This window comes from Hippoglossus stenolepis, chromosome 7 (genome assembly GCF_022539355.2).
Source record: "Hippoglossus stenolepis isolate QCI-W04-F060 chromosome 7, HSTE1.2, whole genome shotgun sequence".
Taxonomy (NCBI): Eukaryota; Metazoa; Chordata; class Actinopteri; order Pleuronectiformes; family Pleuronectidae; genus Hippoglossus; species Hippoglossus stenolepis.
Window position 1 is genome coordinate 12733995 of NC_061489.1, and position 21758 is coordinate 12755752.

Genomic DNA, 21758 nt, shown 5'->3' on the forward strand with positions numbered 1-21758 from the left:
ATGACATAAACACTGCGTTTAGTTAAAGCAGTGAACTGGTGGAGACATTTGAATAGATGTGGCAGAAAGCAGATGTGAGGAGGAGTCAGGCTTTGTGTTAAAAGCACAACTAACATGCTTCAATCAATCCACGAATGCCTTCGAAAATGTTAATAAAAATGGTGTAACCCAGGATATTTTATGTACTTTACCCAGTTACAGATGATCCTTAAATGCGTTGCCTGAAGCTATTGGTACTTTCGTAGCTTCCTTAAGTCCCTTAAATGCATCACCTGCAAACTATGGGCAGGTGCTGCAAAGTGGCTGCATGCAGTAACACAAAGTAACACACAGTAACACACTGTAACACACAGTAACACACAGTAACACACAGTAACTCACAGTAATACACAGTAACACACAGTAATACACAATGACACACAGTAATACACAGTAACTCACAGTAATACACAGTAATTCACAGTAATACACAGTAACTCACAGTAATACACAGTAACATACAGTAATACACAGTAACTCACAGTAGTACACAGTAATACACAGTAACACACAGTAATACACAGTGACACACAGTAACTCACAGTAGTACACAGTAATACACAGTGACACACAGTAATACACAGTGACACACAGTAATACACAGTAATACACAGTAACTCACAGTAATACACAGTAACTCAGTTACACACAGTAACACAGAAATACACGTTGACACACAGTAACACAGTAATACACGTTGACACACAGTAATACACAGTAATACACAGTAACACACAGTAATACACGGTAAAAACTCAGAATAACTGTGGTCATACAGTATGTAACTACATATCCTTACAGTGCGCATGCATGCACCAGTATAAACGTGAGTCACTTCCTGCTACCGCTGTCAGAGCTGCTGTCACGTTACGTGACTGAAGAGGGCTGCAAAGAAGACAAAGACAAGTTTATTTCTTTCTTATTTGGTCCCTCCAGGCAGAAAATTAAGAAAAGAACTCAGCAAATATTTTGGATTAATTATTGAATGGCGAAGGTGGCACTCTAAACAACCACCTAGATGGCCTAAGCCTTTGGCCTCTGCCCACAGGACTCAATCTCACATCAGTTAATCAGAGAGAGAGAGAGACGGTATCCTCCCCTCAGATGGTTTCTCTGCTCCTTCATCAACATGGCGAAGGACGCTGCTAAAGATGGGGACGTACTGCGGGAGATGATGCTGCCTCAGTGGGTTTTGTGCACCGAGCCTGCAGGCAGCGGCTAACGATCCCAAAGGTGATAGAGATATCCGATCGACAGGCTGATAATGAGACAGAGAGGGAGCGAGTGTGAGAGGAGGGTTCAGCGGGAACTCTTGTAAAACAGGATGAGGATGCGGTCGTCCTCGCTTGACTCTTCACTCCTGAAAAAAAATCAACATGGCAGCAGCTCATGTATTTTTAGATGCCCTTTTTGCACAGTGTTTCGGGTTGTGCACACTGCATGCAACGAATGATAAGACCTGAAGAATGAGAGTGGCAATTGCTTTGCAGTGTCACGCCAATGGGTGGTGATAAAAAAAAAGAAAAAAAGACATGGGCTTGGAAACATAGAAGCACGATGATAAGTACAGAGGATGGCTGTTTTGAGTAAAAGCTCAAGGGCCTTGTTTCATGGACCGTATTTTTTAATTTGTTTTCCCACTCATTGATTACACTGCAATACACTGTAACAGAGCAGATCCAACTGCTGTGCTGTGTTTTACTGTGGCTGTGTGGGTGTAAGCCTTTTTTTTTTTTTTTCTTTAGGAGTGAGAACCAGAGAAAAGAGACAGAGCGTTACAGAGAGAGAGGGAGAGAGGGAGAGAGAGAGAGAGAGAGAGAGAGAGAGAGAGAGAGAGAGGGAGGAGGTGGTGGAGTTTGCAGCGACATCACTGAGCATGTAAAAAAAAGCAAACTGTTCAGTATAAATGCAGCTTTTATATTCACAGAGGTTTAATCTGGAAAACTCTCTCCTCATTCTCAGCAGTTGCGGTCGCTCATTGTGTGGAATTAGAAGCAAAACCGAGTCATGAAGAGAGATTGAGGGAGCCCCAGCTGCAGAGATCCACTGGCTCTTTGCATTAGAGGCTGCATTGTCTCTACGAAGCAGAAAGTGGCTTCACTCGCTCCAGTGGAAGCAGATATTTTTAGTTGGAGACAATAGTCAGCCAGCTGAGAAAGTTCCCCTCTGGTTATGGTCTTAAAATAAAGTGAGGATAGTTGAATATTAACCCCCCAACCCCGGCCATCATGGGCCCTAACGCAGGCCGTGGCCTTTTAGACCACATGTAACCTTTTGGCTGACCTTCTCACTATGCTGAGTCTGTATAGCGTGCCATTACACAGCCATGGAGTCAGGATATTAATGTGGAATTACACAACGTCAGAAAGTGTTTGATTAAAGGAGAAATATTCAGCTTCATAATTAGATTTTGGCTTATTGCTTGAAATGGTTTACATGCTTAGAAAACACATCACTTTCCTCCTAGTGTCCATTGCTGCAGCTCCTCTTTTCAGCATCTGTCTGGTTTTAGCTTCTGTCACTTTAAGACCCTACTCCTGATGAAGCCCAGTCAGCTCTGATTGGCTAGCTGGACCACTCTGTTGTGATTGGTCAAGCGCTACCGACATGTGTACGAAACATTAGCCTCTCTTTCTTCAGCTGGATTTGTTAGGGTAGTAGCAGGCTGGTCGTGCATTATGCAAACATGGGGAATCGTGACATCACGAAATCGGCCAGACAAGACGTTTCAGGAGCAGTGTTTTCTGTGGGGGGAGAGGAGGAAAGCTAAAATCTGAAAAAGAACAATATGTCTCCTTTAAAGCACAATAAACTCCTGCATTGCTGATTCTTAGTTTCTCGTTGCCGTAACCCTGCACTGTGATCTTCACTAAATGTTCTCCCCTTCTCTGTCCTCCAGGACTACACCTTGACGATGTACTTCCAGCAAGCATGGCGGGACAAGCGTCTGTCCTACTCTGAGATCGCCTACAACCTGACTCTGGATAACAGAGTGGCGGATCAGCTGTGGGTCCCCGACACCTACTTCCTTAACGACAAGAAGTCCTTCGTCCACGGGGTCACGGTCAAGAACAGGATGATCCGTCTCCACCCTGACGGCACGGTGCTTTACGGACTCAGGTAAGACTTTAACATCTGCTCTTCCTGTGATGAATTAATGAAATGGCATATTAAAGTAATGTGATTGCACTTGATGCATTATATTTGACCCAGGCTTTATTTTAAATGGAATTTAGAATAAGAACAATCAGGGCTCTACAGGGTTTTACTGACACAGTGTCCTTTAACGAAAAGATGATTGTGTTTTTCTGCACTTTGGTAGCTGCTGCATTGGAGGAGGAGCATTTAAGATCTGGGAACAAAACTGACATTGCTAAAATGATCCCAATGGGAAACGTGCAGTCAGGTTGACTTAAAAAAAAACAGGTTTGCCAAGAAAAAATTAACAAGAGCAAGAAAATGAAGTTAAGTGTTGGCTTGAAAAAACTGACAACAGTTAGGAGACGGAATTTCAAGAAAGGACAATTATAGATAAAGGGTGCATCTAAAAATAAAGTAGTTTATATCAGGGTTTTACAACCAAAGGTTTTGGAAGGTAGAAGATTTATGAGATGATTGACAGGTTTAAAAGAAGAATAACAGGACAAGGCAGAGTTTCTTTGTTGAAGCACCTTTAAACAACAGGAACATTTACATTGTAGATAAGAAAGGAATCATGACAAGATAAGGCACAAGGCAATGCAACACACATAAATATAGGATTTAAAAAGAGTAAAAGCAAATCAAAATGTTATAATTGAATTAAAATGTTAAACAGGGGAATACATTTACAATGCAGCTTAAGTGTAATGCAATATATACATAAATATATATATACAGTCTAAAACATATCTTAAAATATAGAGGTGTCTCAAAGACTTTGCAGACACATCTCTGTGTTGCCTGATGACAACACAGAGATGTTTCCTCCTACAGTTTTAAAGGGGGCTCCCTCTGTCTAACCAACCAGAGAAGGCCAAAATCAGGGATGGCAGTTCACGGCTGTCACTCACGCTTGTATATCATTCTTCTAGCAGCGAGATTTCAAGCTAATATTAGCTGCTGGACGAAGGCTAGCGAGTTCCCGATCCCGGCGTTAGCTGACACAGCGTGCACGATGAGGATGCGGGTGGAGCTTTTGAGGCTTCATCCACAGTGATTAATTGTAGTTTTAAAATGCATCTCTTCATACATTCATGCCTGGCGTCCACACTCATACATACATAGTTTCCAAGCCCATCATGATGTCTCCTTCGCTGATTCGTCAAACCTGTGTGTTGGATGAAGAGGGATCTAGAGGCAGCCCTAGAACCTGCCGTGTTTCTACAGTAGCCCAGAGCACACAAATCCAAGTCTGGCTCAAGATAGAGGCCGTTTGTGTTTTATTGTTACTTGTCAATGTAGTTTATCCTACTAATGTGTAAAGGGAGGATTGAGGAGCTCACTCCTTTTGCTAGATGCCACTAAAATCTGCATACTTGTCCTTTAAAATGAAAATGTATTATTATGGATGTAGTCTGAGTTCCGTGCTTGTGTAAGTTCTCAGATCCAGGATGGGAGCACCAGTTAATGCTTGGTCTTGGATCTAGGATAGGAATGGATCTAGGCTATGAATGTATATGATAAATATTTCCAGAACTTAGCATCTTATGCTCATTATAGACAAATGGAACAAAAAATACCACCAGTCTTTGGTTCTAGCTGTGAAACAGACAAGACAGTGAGTTAATAGTCAGAAATCAGCATGGTATCTTTTTTGCCTTTCCGCAATGTTCCCATTTTCAGAAATGACTTTGGTGCATGCAACAAAGCCAGTTTTTCTTGAACAGCTGTATATAGGAGGTCTTTACCTTCATATTTAAGTCTTTCACGTCCCCTCATGACCATCAGTGTCGATAATTGATTGGCTGTGATCAATAATGGAGCAGGGTGGTACCAACAGCCAAGCTGAGTGTGATTCTGCAGGATGGTTCAGCCCGTCTACAAGACATCTCTTTGTGCAGTTGGACTGTGATGCCTCTGAGGAGACTGTCATCCATAATTGATATCTTATAATCAATAATGTAGCAGTTCAATACAAACACTGAATCTGTATTTGCACTGATGTGGCGTATTTGACTGCACAGGCTAGCACAGCCCGTCCATCACTGTACTGCTGCCTCCTCTGATCTGTCGCCTCCTCTTTGAGTGTGTGGGTGTGTGTCTGTTTCAGTGTGTATATGTGTGTGTGTGTGTGTGTGTGTGTGCATTCGCACGCTAATGATCTCAGATTAGTGTCCGTATTTAAAAGATGAGATTATTGTTGCTAATTCAAGATGTTGCAGCATTCACTCATTTCTCTCTCTAGACTGAAATGTCCGTCTTGCGCAAAGACTGCTTAAAAAATTTAAGTATCTGCACTGCACCAGATTATTCATCACTACATTTTGTTTCAACACTTACAAAATGTCATTTATAATGCTCTGACTCAAGCCCAACACACACACACCCAAAAAGCAATGAGGGCTGTAGGAGGGTTGTTGTGAAATTTGAGGGTGTGCGTGCAGCAGAGAGATGTGGTTGTTACCTCCGATACGTTGTCCTTGTCTGTGCCGGTGCCTGCCGGCTCCTCCATTATTTGGTTCGTGGGTTTGGTCCAGGTTTTATTTGATGCTAGCAAGTCCAGACACAAGCTGCTGTCAGAGTCAGCCCGGCCAGATGCCTGTGCACTGTGAGCACGCTGACACATACGTGTAGAGACGGGCCGGCTGGTTGCAACAGCAGGGCTTTAGTGGAAGTGGAGGAGATGGCTAAGTGAGAGGAGACACAGCGTCCTCAACAGGACAACAAGATGTGTGTGAACACACACATGTCCTTTCAGAGACCCATCCTGAGTGCCTGTTTGTTAGTTAGCGGGATTACACAGAAACTACAGGATGGATTTCCACAAAACTTGGGGGAAGAATGTGATATGGGTCAGGGAGGAACCAATTGAGTTTTGGTACAGATCCAGGAATTGTTTTTCACCTTCTTTAACATTGTGAAATATTTCAACATTTTCAGAGAATTATTAATGGATCCTAATGGGAATATTTAGCACGTTAAGGAGACTGATATTTATGAGTGTGTGAAATTTGGTGCAGATCCAAACAAAAATCCTGATCGAATGAATTTTAATGTGGTTTCATGAGGTGACTGTTTGGTCTAAGTGACGGTATGAGCTCTCTCTCTACCATTCTATTGTCTGATTTAGTGACATTCAATTATATATAAATTGTATAAAATGTTGCTTGAGCTGGAAGAGAGCTAATTACATTATTTGCATTTATTCTGTTTGTAGCCGAGTGGACAATCAAGATTTCTATTTTATCTTATTCTTGATCATATGTTTTACATGTTGGATCTGTACATGTAGCTGTTGAGTTTAAAATACGAAATCTTCCGCCGAAAAGTAGTGAAAGCATAAAAAAAAAGTCTTAATTTTTCATGGAGACAAACATTAAAGCAGCACCACGCTAACTTTATGTCAGAGTTAGTTTACTGCTCATCCTAAAACAGTTTCAGTCATATAATTGTGTTCTGTGTCTGGAGGATCTTGACCTCCAAAAATGACCCTGATGACATCATAGTGACTAAGGGCGGGGTGGCTAAAGTCAGGATATGTTGGACTACACTTTGAATCGCAAACCAAGACACACTGTTCTCCCCAAACCAGACTAATGTCTTGCCTTTTAACGATATACAATCACTTTGAGCTCGATGTTTTTAATGACATGATAAAACAATTTTAGAATGAAGTCTTCTGCATTGTTTCACGGGTTGTTTGCCTTCTTTTGAACCTTAAATACTTGTGCATATGTGGAACCATAAGGTGAATTGTTGTCTCGCTAAATTGTTGCATAATAACTGGTGAAAGTAAACATATTATTGGCCTCAGAGGTGAAAGTGGATTTGTACTGAACTAACTGAAAACAGCTAACACTGTACCCGGGGACCACCAATAGATAAGAGCGTTGTTTAGTTTGCAAGAGACGTGTGTGTGTTTGTGTGTCTGTGTAGGATCTGTGTCTGTGGGTGGGTGTTTGCAAGTGGGCGAGGGTTATTTTGGGGTGCACGTGGAGGAGGAAGGGTGAGGGTGTTGTTTACTCCTTATTCCCTGGATATTCAGTGCATCCCGGTCCTGCCAAAATCCACGGTCTTCAATTATCAGGAGGAGCAGAAAATTACAACAGTGCTCCCAACTGTCACTTTAGAGCTCGGTCTGACTCTCGGGGAGAGGCAGTCTGATCTAATTACCCAGCCCCTGAAAAGGCTCAGCCAATAACACACATACCACCCGGGCTGCAGTAACACACACACACACACGCTCACATACACACTCGCACACAACAGGAAAACACACAAACCCCACTTAGCTTTTCATTTTATGCCGGAAGAAAGAGAGAGAGGCAGACATTCAGTGCATGACTCCTGATGCATGTCGCTCAAAATTCACAGAGCGGGACTGAGGGAAGAGGGAGAACCAGAAAGAAAAGAAAGAGACGTGAAGGTCAGACTTCATTCAAAATGGAGAAATTATTAGGATTCTCCCTTGTCCCTCCCCTCTCTCTCTCACTCTCTCTCTTCTGCCCCCTCCTCTCTCTTTGAGTATTGTGGCTCCTTTCGTGAGAGGACACATCCTTGTGCTTCGGAGACTGACGTCCTCCTTTGTCAGGGCGAGGAGTGTTCCACTATGCAAGCTCAATAGATGACATCGCATGGCCAGGAGGAGAAAGCTGCTGAGTGGAGGGAGAGAGGGATTTGAATAAGCCCCCTTATTTCTGTCAATACCATCAATACATGCTTTAGCTTCACCTACAATGTTATCCATCTTCCTGTCAAAGCCCCGATCAGGCAGGACGCTTTGTGTGTTGTAAGTTGTTTGAATGTGCACCTGCATGTTGGAATGAATAAACTTCTCTGATTTGGAGGCTACACAGGAGCCTCTTTGTTGAACCATTGCAGTCATTTAATTTTTTCAAATTTGGCAACAGTGCCTGAGCAGAGAGAGAGACAGTCCTACGTGCCATGTTTCCTCAGCTCAACACGGCCTCTCTATCCAAAATGGAGGGAGCTTCTCCATCTTAATTTAACTTCTAACTTCACGACAATGTCGAGGTGCTAATTTGTGAGTTTAATTAAAGGCTGCACAGGTTTTTAACCTGCTTGCAAAAAAACAAACATCGGGTCTCTGCAGAGAAGCTCCCTCGAAATGAGATTCTGTCTGGGAACTCGTGGTGGTTGTGTTCTGTCCGTAAACAAGGTCATTTGGAATAAAGGTGCACAGGCTGCCCTTAGGGGGGGTCCACACACACACACACACACACACACAGCCTGACCTGAACTGTGAGGGAACACGCACGGGGAGATTGAGAGAAAAAAACACAAAACAGCCTTTTTTTTTAGAACTCTGTGTCCTATTAGCTCCGGCGCAGAGCAAATGTAGCGTGTTTGAATCTGCCTGATCTGCCAGAGCGTGGCCTCTCCTCCGGCAGGTTGGGATGAGAGAGAGGGACCTGTGCTTCATGATCACTGCTGCTAATGCTGCTGCTCCTGCTGCTGCTGCTGCTGCTGCTTGCTGCTGTTGCTGCTGCTGCTGCTGCTGCTGCAGAGGTCCACGGCAGAATTTAGCTGCAGCGAAGATGACGATGAGGAGGAGGAGGAGGAGGAGGAGGAGGAGGAGGAGGAGAGGTGAAGACAGGGAGGGAATCATGCAGAAAATTCCTCACCCATCTCTCCTCCTTGCTCCTCACTAGCTGTTTATTTGTTGTTATGCGTGGGAATTGGACACATTAGGCAGGCCGGCGGATGCAGTGTAGCTGCTCTTGATCAGTGATGCGGAGTTTCAGACAAAAAAGCTCGGAGACTTCTGCTGACGATGTAGGTGGGCTATAAATAGGCTGTTATTTTTACCCCTGCCATTTTGGCCTCATTTCCACTTTTCCCCTGCGCTTCCTCTGCCACCTCCATGATTTAGTGGTGGTGATGACGGTGAGTGATGAGTGACTTTCTGGGCGAGTGCAACATCCCCAGTAAGTTGGGGCCATAGAAGAGGTAAACTAGGACAGAAATTAGACTCCTGTGTTAATCCCCCAGTGCACCATGGCCCTGCTAACTGGCTCTTACATAAGAGCCCGGAGAACAAGAAAAAGGAGAGGCAGAGAGACAGAGAGAGAGAGAAAAGAGACAGAGAGACAGAGAGAGAGAGAAAGAGAAGAGAGAGAGAGAGAGACTGTGCATCTCTACATCTACAAATGAAATCCCCAACTTGCCAGGCTGGGCCCAGGGGAACTGCAAGTCTTATGTAGAAGGATTTCAAATAAACTTTGCTCTCAATTATTAAAGACAAAGCACTCTTCAGGATGAGCTGAAGCTACGAGAGGAACGATATTGTGATTTAGTTCTTAATGCTCAATGAACAGTTTATTCTTATTTATAACTATACGTTTAGAAGGCGTTTGAATCATTTCTAAAATGCACACAGACCCAAAATATATATATATATATATATAATATCTTTGGACCCGCACAAACACACAGCAACACACACATCCGCACACACACACATATATATATTACAATATACAGTAGTCTTTACAGTGTTGGCGTGTCTTTCACTTTTCAAACAATGGCAGCAACCCCTTCAATATCCCATTATTATTTAACACAATGATTAGGTCATTGTGTTAAATAATAACATACAATATTGATGTTATACATATTTTTTTAAACAAGGATAAGGTACCTTGATTTGTAAAGTAGGCTATTTACTTTTCTAGAGTAACCAAAAACCGACAGTCGGGTTGTTCTATTTAAACGTTCGCATTTGATGTTTCCAGAAAATAGATTATATCATTATGCATTAGTATTGTGTGAGTATTTCAAAAATATCACAGCACTGAAAGCCCAAACTGTTTCCATCCACACCAAGTTGTTTTTACTGAGTATCATCTTACAAAACAGAGATTTTCATAACAAAGACACAATTCTTTTAACAAGTTGATTTTAATTTTTTTTATTTGGTGTCATCAATTTACTACTACTTCCATTGGTTGGTCGAGGTCAGATTGCTCACAGACCAGTATCAGTGTCATGTATGAATGGATGTACCATTAAAGCAGTAAACTGATGAATTGATAGTAACCACCAATGACAAGACAAAACCCAAGGTCACGACAAATACTTCAACCTGGATTTTTTTTCCCAAAGGCTGCTATTATTGTTAATGGTTGCATGATGCTATCATATTTTATATCAATCAGAGAGTGTGTGTGTGTGTGTGTGTGTGTGTGTGTGTGTGTGTGTGTGTGTGTGTAAGTGGGTTTGTCTTACCAGTCTTGGATGTTATAGATTTAGTCCCTGTCTCTCTCAGATGGCCTCGGGGGTTTGGCATGGCCGGGTGCCAGTCTGTCTCAGCTCTGGCCAACTTGTCGTGTGTGTAACACTCGGTGGCTCTTTAAACCCTGTTCTTACTCTATCTACTTATGAGTTGAAAATGTAACTATAAATATACATATTAAGTACTTATTATATGATATAGTCATTGTTTATTTATTTAATTTTCCATTTGGACTTAAAACCTGCTCTGGACTGTGGAAAAGACCTGGGATTAAAAGGCAGCAAATTAATAACCAAAGGCAGATTTCATATCGCAATTTAAGTGTTTTGATGGAGAAGAAAATATTTTGCTTGTAAAATACAAAAACAGCTGTCAGGTAAATTCATATTATTTTCGATTCTGTAACCCTTTATTTGAAACAGCTAATAAGTCTTGGTCAGTATGTCCTTTCTTCTTGTGAGCAGAGCACAGTAGAAGCAAAAATCAAACATTTAAACAACAGGGTAAAAGATGAGGTTAAAAGGGATAAAACTGTGAGGGGGGTTATCAAACCAGCAATAAACTGGTCTCTAAGGCTGAATGTGAGTGAAGAGGGACAAGTTTTCTTCTTTGCAGTTTTGTAGGCCAGTGCCAAGAGCTGGAGTGAGGGTACAGTCGAGAGGGGTTATGACATAAAACAGCAGGGAATGTTAAGGAAAAGCAGGGATCAGCAGGACGTCTCTTTTGAGATCCTTAAAACAAGAAATACATTTTAAACGGGCAGACGGAGCAAAGCTGCAGGTCCATCATTTTATTTACTTTTCTTAGCTCAAACTTCTATTCTGATATTTTTCTAAGATTTTTCTATTTAACCCAGTTGGTTTTAGAGTTTCATGTTTTGGTCTTTAATATCCTGCTTTGATGTGTGTATTGCACTGTTTTGTGAAGGTCGAATAGAACGAACAGGGCAGTTCCTGGCGGCGTTTTTCCGGCTCTCTGATGATGAACCCTGTATTTTCTCATCCCCCTCTGCCTCTGTAGGATCACCACCACTGCAGCCTGCATGATGGACCTGCGTCGCTACCCTCTAGACGAGCAAAACTGCACCCTGGAGATCGAAAGCTGTAAGTACCGTTGTCCCTGACAACCAGCCCTCACGCCCACACATGAACGTAGAAAAATTAAACAGATCCCACATACACACGCAGCCCTGGAGTCTGGTCTGAAAACAGTCTGCTGGTCCAGTGGCGGCGAGGTAGAGGGAAGGTAGATAAGGCTGCATGTAAAATGCTGAGAAAGGCTGATGAGACATCAAGAGATACGCATCAAGAAGAGGAACATCACTAATGGCTCACTGACTGATAACATCCCGCCTAATTAATTCAACTCCAGCTGCAACAGCTTCCCAAGGCATGGAGGAGCCTGATTAGGTCCAGCGTTTCAGGGCTGTGCTGATTGTGGCTGTTGTGTGCCGCTTTCTCCCGAAACTGCCTCCATGTTTGTGCGCTACAAAGAGCTCATTTCACATGGAGTTTGTAATTGTACGTGATCCGGTGTTCTCGAGTCAAGGGAGGGAGGGAGCGTGGAGGAACATGAGAGAGAAAGATGAGGTCCTCTGCGTGTTTTATCTGGGTCCCCAGAGAAAAGGATTATGGGGCTGGGATGTGGTGTAGGGCTGAGTCTTTCCGGGTTTGATCACACTATTGCCAGCAGCGTTAAGCAGCACAAAAACAGTGCGGGTCAGAACCACCTCTCGCTACTCCTCTCTTCATTCCTCCTCCTGTTTCTTTGCACAGTCTCATCCTCTTCTGTTTTCCTCCAAGTCTTTTTTATCTCTCTCACCATCACTCATACTCTCTTTTTCTCTCCTCCTTCTCGCTCAGGCAGCACACACACACACACAAACACACACTAGCACGCACACACACATGCACACAGCTCCAGTTTTGATCACCAAGCAGTATCTGCTCTCATATGGATTAACTGGCAACGGTTTTAACACTGGAATCACTGCATGCCAGAGCATGCTATTTTATTCAGACTAATGAGCCCAGAGAACTCTCACTTCCCTTAATAAACTTGATGCATTTTTAACAGACACAAGCCTTAAAACCCCAGATCCTCTGATACATCAGCAGCTCACTGCTGTGACTCAGGCCACTGGCCTCATATTGCTCAGGCTGAGCAATACCAGGGATCCATTGCACACATAGACATGCAAATACACACACACACCGATCAGGTAATTGGTCTTAATATATAGAACACAAATATATATTTACTCTCCTTTTTATAAAAAGGCTAAATCATTTCCTATAACACTTGGGCACTGAAGCTTTTAGCAACTTAAAGATGTAATGTGAAACCATTCTTAATTATATTGTCTAAAAACAACCAGATCAATGTTGTATATTTAGTTGAGTGTACTAACATGATCCAAAATGTTTCCAACAATGTTCAAACACAGAGAAATCCACAATTTTGTTCAAGGTAATGGGGGGTTTCATTTTGTCTCCTTTTAGTTCTGTCATATCTGCTTTACCTGTGGCTTTGCCGTCTGTGCTGTAACATCCGGGGCTAGCCAGTTAGCCAGTCGTTTTTTATTGGCCATTAGTAACGGATCATGGTTATTCATTAGTGTTTCCTGCATAACGTGAATGAAACTTTTTCTAATAGTTTTCTAACAACAGTGGAGTTCCATCACACAGACAAACACTGTAAATGATTTCCAAATCATCACCAGTCTTACTCTTTTTATTTTTGCATTCTCCTGCTACACCAACCCTCAGTATCATTGGTGGGAGATGTATCTTACATTACCGGACCAACATCAGCAAAAGAAGCCCTGACAGCAGTGGTGGGTCTGGATTTTTCTAAATCAGGGGCCATCAAGGGGCCACAATTTATACATGGGGGCCAATTATGGTCCAACGTCCAACGTCCATGCACAATTCATGATTCAGCAAGGGACAAGTCATTCCATGTTTACTGTTAACTCTTTCACTTTGATTCCAAGACACACAGCACTGGAAATATTCTGAAAATTGCTCAAGCATATTGTGTTCTTCAAAAAAGCTTGTAAAAATAAAAATGTAATATTTATTGTAAGTATTGTTATTAAGTGACAAAAAAAGGACAGGGGCATTTCAGGGGCCCAATAAGGCTTCAGCTTGGGCCAGTCCCCCCTTGGCCGCAACCCGCCCCTGCTTTATGGGCCGTCTTTATTGTCGTGGTCCTTGTATCGTCCATGCAGGTTCATATGGAACAAACCAATTGTTGTTATCATTAGTAAAAACCTATGCTTTTCCTCCTGCGTCAAATTGAAGTGTCTGCAAAGAAACAACAGCCCATGGGTGAAGTTAGCCTCCCGTCCAAACAGTAAAAACCCAACATTAACACCGTGTACAGCTTCACTTTGAATGTCAATGCCACGGCAGCATGAATTTTGTGTTAATTTTTAAAAATCAAAGCCTCTGAATTTAATTATTTATCACTTCTGAATAGGTTACTGTCTCTATTTGGAGTGTGAGGCAGACAATGTAGAACCCGGCGGAGGGAGATGGAACACTGGAGTCCCCTGACTGCAACTTTCCATCCATGGGCACGAAACCCATCATGCTCCAAATCTCTGCTGCTGGCAGTGGTGTGGAGCTTTAAAACAGCATGTGTTTGTCCCAATATAAACGTGCTTCAAGATGGAAGACTGACCTGATTTTGCAGACAGAGGGACGCAGCTGCTCTTAACATTTGTTCGTCTTTTATATTCATTATAGTTACCTCTTTTTTTCTTGTACAGTGTGGAAGTTGAAATTCTGCTTCAGCATCCATAACATATATGACACACTATACATAATGTGAAAATATTACAGTCTCATACTTTACATTAGTACAAACTATTCCCCGAAAAAGATACAAATATTCTATCCATTATCTATACCGCGTATCCTTTGAGGGGCCCGGGGGGGAGCTGGAGCCAATCCCAGCTGACATTGGGTGAGAGGCAGGGTACATCCTGGACATGTCGCCAGTGTAACCCCGAACAACCGTTCACACTCACATTAACACCTGTGAACAATTTAGAGTCTCCAATTAAAAAAATCCCTAATCTGAATGTATTTGGACTGTGGGAGGAAGGTGGAGTACCCAAAGAAATCTCCCACAGACACAGGGAGAACATGCAAACTCCCCACATATTCTATATATTCTTCATTGTAATAAAAACAATCGGGCTTGGCATGTTGATCGTGTCCCCTCTCAGATCTGCTTTGTGTTGGGAAATGCTCCAAAAAAAAGGCCCATTTGTAGTGAATGGGCTAAAAACAACTGGCGTTGATATCTAACACTGCTGCACTACGTTATGATGTATTACAGACCATTAATGGTCCATGATAATGTTTCTCTAAGTGTCCTGGATATGGGTTCTCCTCTGCAGATGGCTACACCACAGATGATATTGAGTTTTATTGGCGCGGTGGAGACGGAGCGGTGTCCGGAGTCGACAGAATAGAGCTGCCTCAGTTTTCTATCGTCGACTATAAACTCATCTCAAAGAACGTGGTCTTCTCTACAGGTAAATAACAGTGATCTTCGTATCTTGTTCTTTTAATTTGCATTAGCAGGTGTTCATGTTGCATTAATAACAGTTTATTTGAAAAGGGGACATTTATTTTCAACAATGCATATGACCTGCTCTTCTTTTTTACATTAAAATACATGCATGCAAAAAGATGTCAGCATTGGAGACGGATATGTCAGGCTCCCTCGTGTCAAGGAAAATATAGCTTTTAGTGGGTGTCATTGAGGAAAATCTATTTCTATCCCATTTTTCTATCTCCATGTGCCTCCTTCAGGTTCCTACCCCCGCCTGTCCCTCAGCTTCAAACTGAAGAGGAACATTGGTTACTTCATCCTGCAGACATACATGCCTTCCATCCTGATTACCATCCTCTCCTGGGTCTCCTTCTGGATCAACTACGATGCCTCAGCTGCCAGAGTGGCCCTGGGTAGGATTGCCTCGCCGCTGCTGAACAGTGACCCAGGGAAATAACCCAAAGCTAAATGATAACAGACCATAAAAAGAGCCGTTTAATGTTCACTGGGCCTTTCACATGTAAAGTGGCTTCACATCCACATGTTACTGTCTTGTCGTGTGCCTGGTCTCTATTTTGACTCTTTATCTTCCCAGCATTTACTATTTTTCTCATTAGCTCTGAGCACGTGAATGATAGCAGTGTGTGATAGGCTGCCTGGCTAAATGTCTGTTGTTCAGAGATGACTATATGCATGACTCATGCAGAGCGGGAACCGCTGCAGCTCGACCTTGAAGCGTGCTGTCTTTCTCTCTGGCTGTCTGTCTATCGGAGGCTCTCATTGGCCGGAGAACCTAGCTTATCAGAGCTACATCCGAGTAAATTACAGCCAGATGAAAAGTGGCAACATTTGCTTCAATGCACCTAACACATTAGAGTCAATGCTTTTGCACCAATGTCAAACTACCACTGATACTAAAATGAAATGCCACAAAGCTCCCTTTAACTTGGTTATGACAGCGCAGAGCACCAAAGGAAATGGCTCTGAGCTTTATGTGTGTCGTTGTTGTCACACACCATTTGTTTTGTGAAGTGGGACACATGCGGGTTGGAGCCCCAGACGGTGCATTCGCAGGATAACGTGATTTAAAGATATGCCCTCTCTCAGCGTCCGGACAACGTGCAGCCAGTGAGAGACGAGGCTCCATGCTACAGTGACACTGCTGGCTGCTGGGTTATTTATAATACGTGTGAATCTGACCAAATGCAGATTGTGCATGCAGATGACTAATGTATCAAACACAATGTGTGCATGTCAAAAAAAACAAACAGGTGAATCGTGCTGTGACTAATAGCAGATGTTAACAGTGACACTGTGCTTTTTCATATCGCCTACAGTTTGTTCTGTGTCCATTTGGATTCAGGATCAGATACAAACCTTACTCATGGAGCAAACATAAACACACACACACACAGTTTCAGTCTCAGGAGGCGTCGAGTGTTCTTTTTATCCATATGGGTTCACAGTCTTTGTTGTTGGCTAACATCTGCTGTATATGTCAAGGGTATTAGACAATATTTTTCCACTAAAATTGACATGATTCATCCTCAGGGGGACATGAATGTTTGTACTAACGCTCAACAAGCAATTGATGACGAAAGCAATTGCTCACTAAAAAACTTTTCTCCAACCAAATGTGACGTCAGTTGATCACCAAGTTCATTTGGATCCATCCTTTCGGGAGCATGAATGTCTGAACATGAATTTCATCAACATCCATAAAAAGCCATACTGCCAGTATAACTAGAATGCAATATAAGCTTTTCACAGGCGTACTTTATTTTTTAACGTACAGGTGATGTTAAAAATGCACAGGGTCTAAAAATGTGACTTTCTCTCTGAACATGTGACTCTGCTGACCTCCAGGGATCACTACGGTGCTGACCATGACCACCATCAACACCCACTTGCGAGAGACGCTTCCAAAGATCCCCTACGTGAAGGCTATTGACATGTACCTGATGGGCTGCTTTGTGTTTGTCTTCCTGGCCCTGCTGGAGTACGCTTTCGTCAACTACATCTTCTTCGGCCAGGGCCCCCAGCGGCAGAAGAAGGCGGCTGAGAAAGCGGCCACAGCCAATAACGAGAAGCTGAGACCCGACCCCAACAAGGTACATGTGCAGGGGAACTTCCTCTAGAGGTATCTGTGCTGTGTCAGTAAATGTGTCTGTTTGTTTTCTGTGGCAGGAAATAACTTCTTCTCCTCTCAAGGTCAATGTGATGCTGTGATCAATGCTTGATTACCTTTATCAGCACTCTTTACTCCTGCTCTAGCTCTCCGTTTCTCACTGGTTTAGCCTTTTGTATCAACTTTATTACTCCGACTACGATCTGAAAGAGTGAATGCAGAAGCAATGACTGGCTTTTACTTTATCTCCATATTTCTGTGTCTCTCAAAGGGCAAGGCGCCTGGGAAAAATCTCTGGCTGCGGTGCCACAGCCTTCCCTTTAAATCTGACTCAGCTGCTAAAGTTGCAGGAACAACAGCAACATAAAAATAAAACACCCTTTTCTTCTAAGTGTGGCAAGTTACGATTTCCCCAAAGTAACAGTGCTGATTTTGTATGCTTGCAGTGGCTGGTGGGAAATGTAGTTCAGAGAGATGATGCTCTGTATGCCAGAATGAAACAGAGGGAAATTGACGCATATGACTCGATGTGGGATCCCATCTTTGTGGACGATGCCGCATTAGGACTAGGCGAGCAAAGAAATAAGGTACTGGAGGTTTTGAAAGTCAAAACTAACAATGTCATCAATCTGAATCAACCCAGATCAGAGGAAAATGCTGTAGTTTTTGTGCATTTCTTTGATTTCTATAGATTTTTAAGGCAACTTTGATCATCACTCCCACCATTGTGTTTTTCCCTCTCTTGGTTTGCTCTTCATGCATTTTCCTGACAAACATGGCTTAGCAGTTTGATTTCTGCAGGCATTTATTTAATCTTGACTTGGGCTGTGCATCTAAATTACTGGGAACTGACAAATATGGCAAGAAGAAAAAAAAAAAGAGAAAATATCAGTTGCTTCTCTGAAGATAATATAATTTATTGCACAATCTCAAAGCCAATTGATGAATCTCTTACAACTAAGTGAAGAAATTGAAAAAAAAAGGATCGTGAGATAAGAGAAAGAGATCATTTGTAGTTTGATGAATAGTGCCAACAAAGTGGCCTCGCTTCATAAACCCAACAAAATACAAATGGGCTCCATTTGCAGCGGGACAGGATTGGATTTAAGGCTGGTTTTTCCTCAGAAGTCAGGCTATGGATGAAGAATTGTTGATCCGAATTCACTTTCCACAACGTCTTTCCTGACCTGCCCCGAACCTTTTTAGCCTCTCCTCCATTTTTGCAAAGTCCTTTACTATTTCTCTCAACCTTCTCCTGTCACATTTTGTTTCCTTTGCTTTCTTCTTTTTTATTCAGTTTGTCTTGTGAATCGACAGAATTTTAACCAAACTCTGGTTGAAATTCTGAGATGACAATGAAGATTTCTCCATGAGAATTAGTTTGTGGAGTACGTTGTGCTCTTCCAGGAATGTTACCTCATAGTCTTGTGGTCGTATTATCACTCAGATATCTATTGACAGATGATCAATAATTTACTTTTAAAGTGCTTAAAATATTCTTCATGTAAGTAACACTTTTTGACTCATTTACATTGCCCATTCTAGCACCTCATCAGTATTTTTTACACAGTGAATTAGTATTAAGATCATCATAGCTATACTTGTTTATAGTTTGACTAGGCTTAGTTTGAATTTAAATACATTCTAAGATTTCCCTTTGGCAGTAACTTCTCATGGCTCCACCTGTTTTTACATCCAGATGGCTCCTGATGACAACATCCTGTTCAGCAGCTTGGAAATGAAGAATGAGATGGGTGGTGCCGGGGATCTGTCCCGGGGCCTGGGAGCACCCGGCGACCCCCGCAACACCATGCTGGCCTATGATAGCTCGACGCTGCAGTACCGCAGGGCAGCCATGGCCCGCCAAAACTATGGCCACAGCGCCTTGGAGCGCCACGCCCAGAAGAAGTCTCGCCTACGGAGACGGGCCTCCCAGCTCAAGGTGAACATCCCAGACCTGTCCGACGTGAACTCTATTGACAAGTGGTCCAGGATGATCTTCCCCACCGTCTTCTCCTTCTTCAACGTGGTCTACTGGCTCTACTACGTCCATTAAACCCGGCAGCGTCCAGGTGGCCAGCTAATGGCGGCAATGCAAAGAAGGGGGGAGGGGAAGGGAGACAGGGTTTTAGGGGACGTGAGAGAAATAAAGAAGGAGCGGTGAGAGATGATGTGAGTGGTGAGAGAATGAGAGATGAACAGTGCACCAACGTTTTTAGCTGGTTCATTTTAGAAAAAAGTGAGGAGAATGCAAAAAGACTTTTGGATGGACTGCAGCAGCACCCAACATTTCAGTCAGCAGTGACTTTTTTAGGATCTGGGAAACACCTTAAAACGACTGACAAACACTCGAAAAAGAAGAGCAAGTTTTAAAAAGACAGAAATGGTGCCTGTTCCAGAATTTCAATATATCACTAATATTTGTCATTTGTAGCTTACTCTCTGTGGATCAAATATTTATGCTTGTGTTTGCATATACTTTAAGGATTTGTTTTGTTTAGTATCTATTTACTTCGTAGCCGAGCTGTCTGCATCCAGGAAAGCTTTATAAATGATTTTAAAGGAGTCATCCTTGATAGTCTATTTTCCTATAATTACTGTATATCAAAAACATCCTTTAAAAGCATGCTTATGTTTGATTTCATTTGCATCTCGGTCATAATGACGATGGAGCGCAAAGCCTTTTAGTTTTACTATTTGAGGTTGGTCTGTCAGTTACCATTCTGCAGCTTTGGTTTGGCACAGCCCACCTGGGTGGATGGTTTTGAGCATCGCTGGATTTCAACAGGTGGACAGCAGGGGGCGATCTACTCTCTGGACATCCTTTGGGGCTAATGCTGAACATAAAATGCTTCCTCGTTTGTTGAAGGTCCTTAATTATCCAGTGAAAGAGCGGGACTGTTGGACACTGAAACTTTGGTCAAGTTTATGTTTTTGCTTTTTGCTGTGCTGACAGAATCAAGTCCATTTCACCACGTGGTTATTTTTGTTTTTTTTAAGAGAACATTTGACTCCTCCTTACTTTCTGCCATCGTGTGAGGAGCTTCCGAGGCGGAGAAAGGCTTTAACACAACCTAAGCTGGTGTAAGAACTTTGCTGATAGGTGAGCTGAGTTTCATTGCAACCAGAGTTGCTGCATAAATATGGTAATCCACAATCATCATTATCAGTAGAATTGAATGATAGAAGTATGATGACGTTCCATTGTGATTAGGTTTCTGTTTTGAAAAAACTGTAGATAAACATAAATCATGTTTAAAGAAAAAGAGAAGATTCATTTTTATAAATCAATACTCACATTATTGTGTAAATATTACAAATTTATTCTATTTAAATGGTTCTCTGTTGTTGTTTTTGCAGTTGAATTACAGATCAAATGTTCCATTCAATCAAAAAAAAAGAGAAAAGAGCAATTTAACTGAGGTAAAAAAAAGAAAACACAATTCACAACTTTGCTGACTCTGTACTTTTTGGACTTTTCTCTCTTTTATTTCTTTTTAAAGGACTTTAAAAGCATCTACTTGCTGATACTAAAGCACTTCCAGACACCAGTGACTTTTGGGTCAATGTTTTGTTCTCCAGAAACGACATAACAAGGACCCCGATATCCAGGCATTGAAGTCAGGCATATTTTGTACAAAGTTTCTGTAAATTCCAATTGTAATATTTCATAATGACTGTAAATATCTTGTGTAATGATTGTCAGCAATTATGAGGATGTATCTAAATTCAATTAAAACTCAATTCAGTCTATCACTTAAATAACAGAGTACACGGCTGGCGGTTTTATGTGTTCTGCATGACTGTGAGGCTGATGGCTGACTGTCCGCCTCATGGTTGATTGAGTGTCTGAACGAGCGAGTGAACAACTAAACCCGACACAGGGAGAGAGAGTAGGCGAGCGAGGGAAGCAAATGTAGGGGTGAATAGAGATGTGTGAGGGCTGCAGCTGGGGACTATTGGCTGCATAATGGATGGCCGCGGTGGTGGTCTGGGCTGGGATGGGCTCGGCTGGGGTCTGAGCAGGGTCGAGCGCTTGCCCTGGCCTCGAGGGACATTAACGCAGGGAGCCGTAGATATGGACACACTCAGCGGACTCAACTGTGGGCCACTGGCTGCAGGGGTCAGAAAAGAGAGACAGGAAGAGGAAGAAAATAAAGGGCAAGAAAGAGAGCGATTCATCTGTCCATCCACGCCTCAACCTCTTCATGCGTCCTCCCCTCGCTCTGCATAGTAACTCCACTCGCTTCCTGACCTGACCACTGTTACAGCCTTTAAATGGATGCTATTGAATATTTGATGGTGCGAAACACTGAATATTTAATATTTAAAGTGGGATTTTGTTCTTACGGGGGAATAATGTGCAGCTAATGTTTGGTTTTGAACAAAAAGAGGGACAAAAGAACACAAAAGAGCAGATACCAATGCAGGGAAAATGTTTTAACTGTGGAAAAAGCTGATGGACATTATGAATTAGAAATGTGAGACAGAAAACCTTGAATATGCCACAGTGGACTTTACTCATTAGCTCAGAAAGAAATGGAGGGCAACATAAGGCGTAACACAGAGAGAGATGTATGTGTGTAAGTGTGTGTGTGTGTATGTGAGAGAGAGAGAGAGAGAGAG

The 21758-nt window shown here is 42.5% G+C and overlaps 1 protein-coding gene across 1 annotated transcript in view; it reads left to right on the top strand.

Annotated features, from left to right (window-relative positions):
* Nucleotides 1-20894, top strand: part of gabrb2a (gamma-aminobutyric acid type A receptor subunit beta2a) — a 32117-nt gene extending 11223 nt beyond the window's left edge. The window contains exons 4-10 of the mRNA XM_035160684.2: nt 2939-3159; nt 11456-11538; nt 14847-14984; nt 15265-15417; nt 16871-17115; nt 17579-17719; nt 18832-20894. Of these exons, the coding sequence (XP_035016575.1) occupies nt 2939-3159; nt 11456-11538; nt 14847-14984; nt 15265-15417; nt 16871-17115; nt 17579-17719; nt 18832-19188 (1338 nt within the window). The 3' untranslated portion in view covers nt 19189-20894. The remainder of the gene's footprint in view (nt 1-2938; nt 3160-11455; nt 11539-14846; nt 14985-15264; nt 15418-16870; nt 17116-17578; nt 17720-18831) is intronic.
* The last annotated feature ends 864 nt before the right edge of the window (nt 20895-21758 follow it).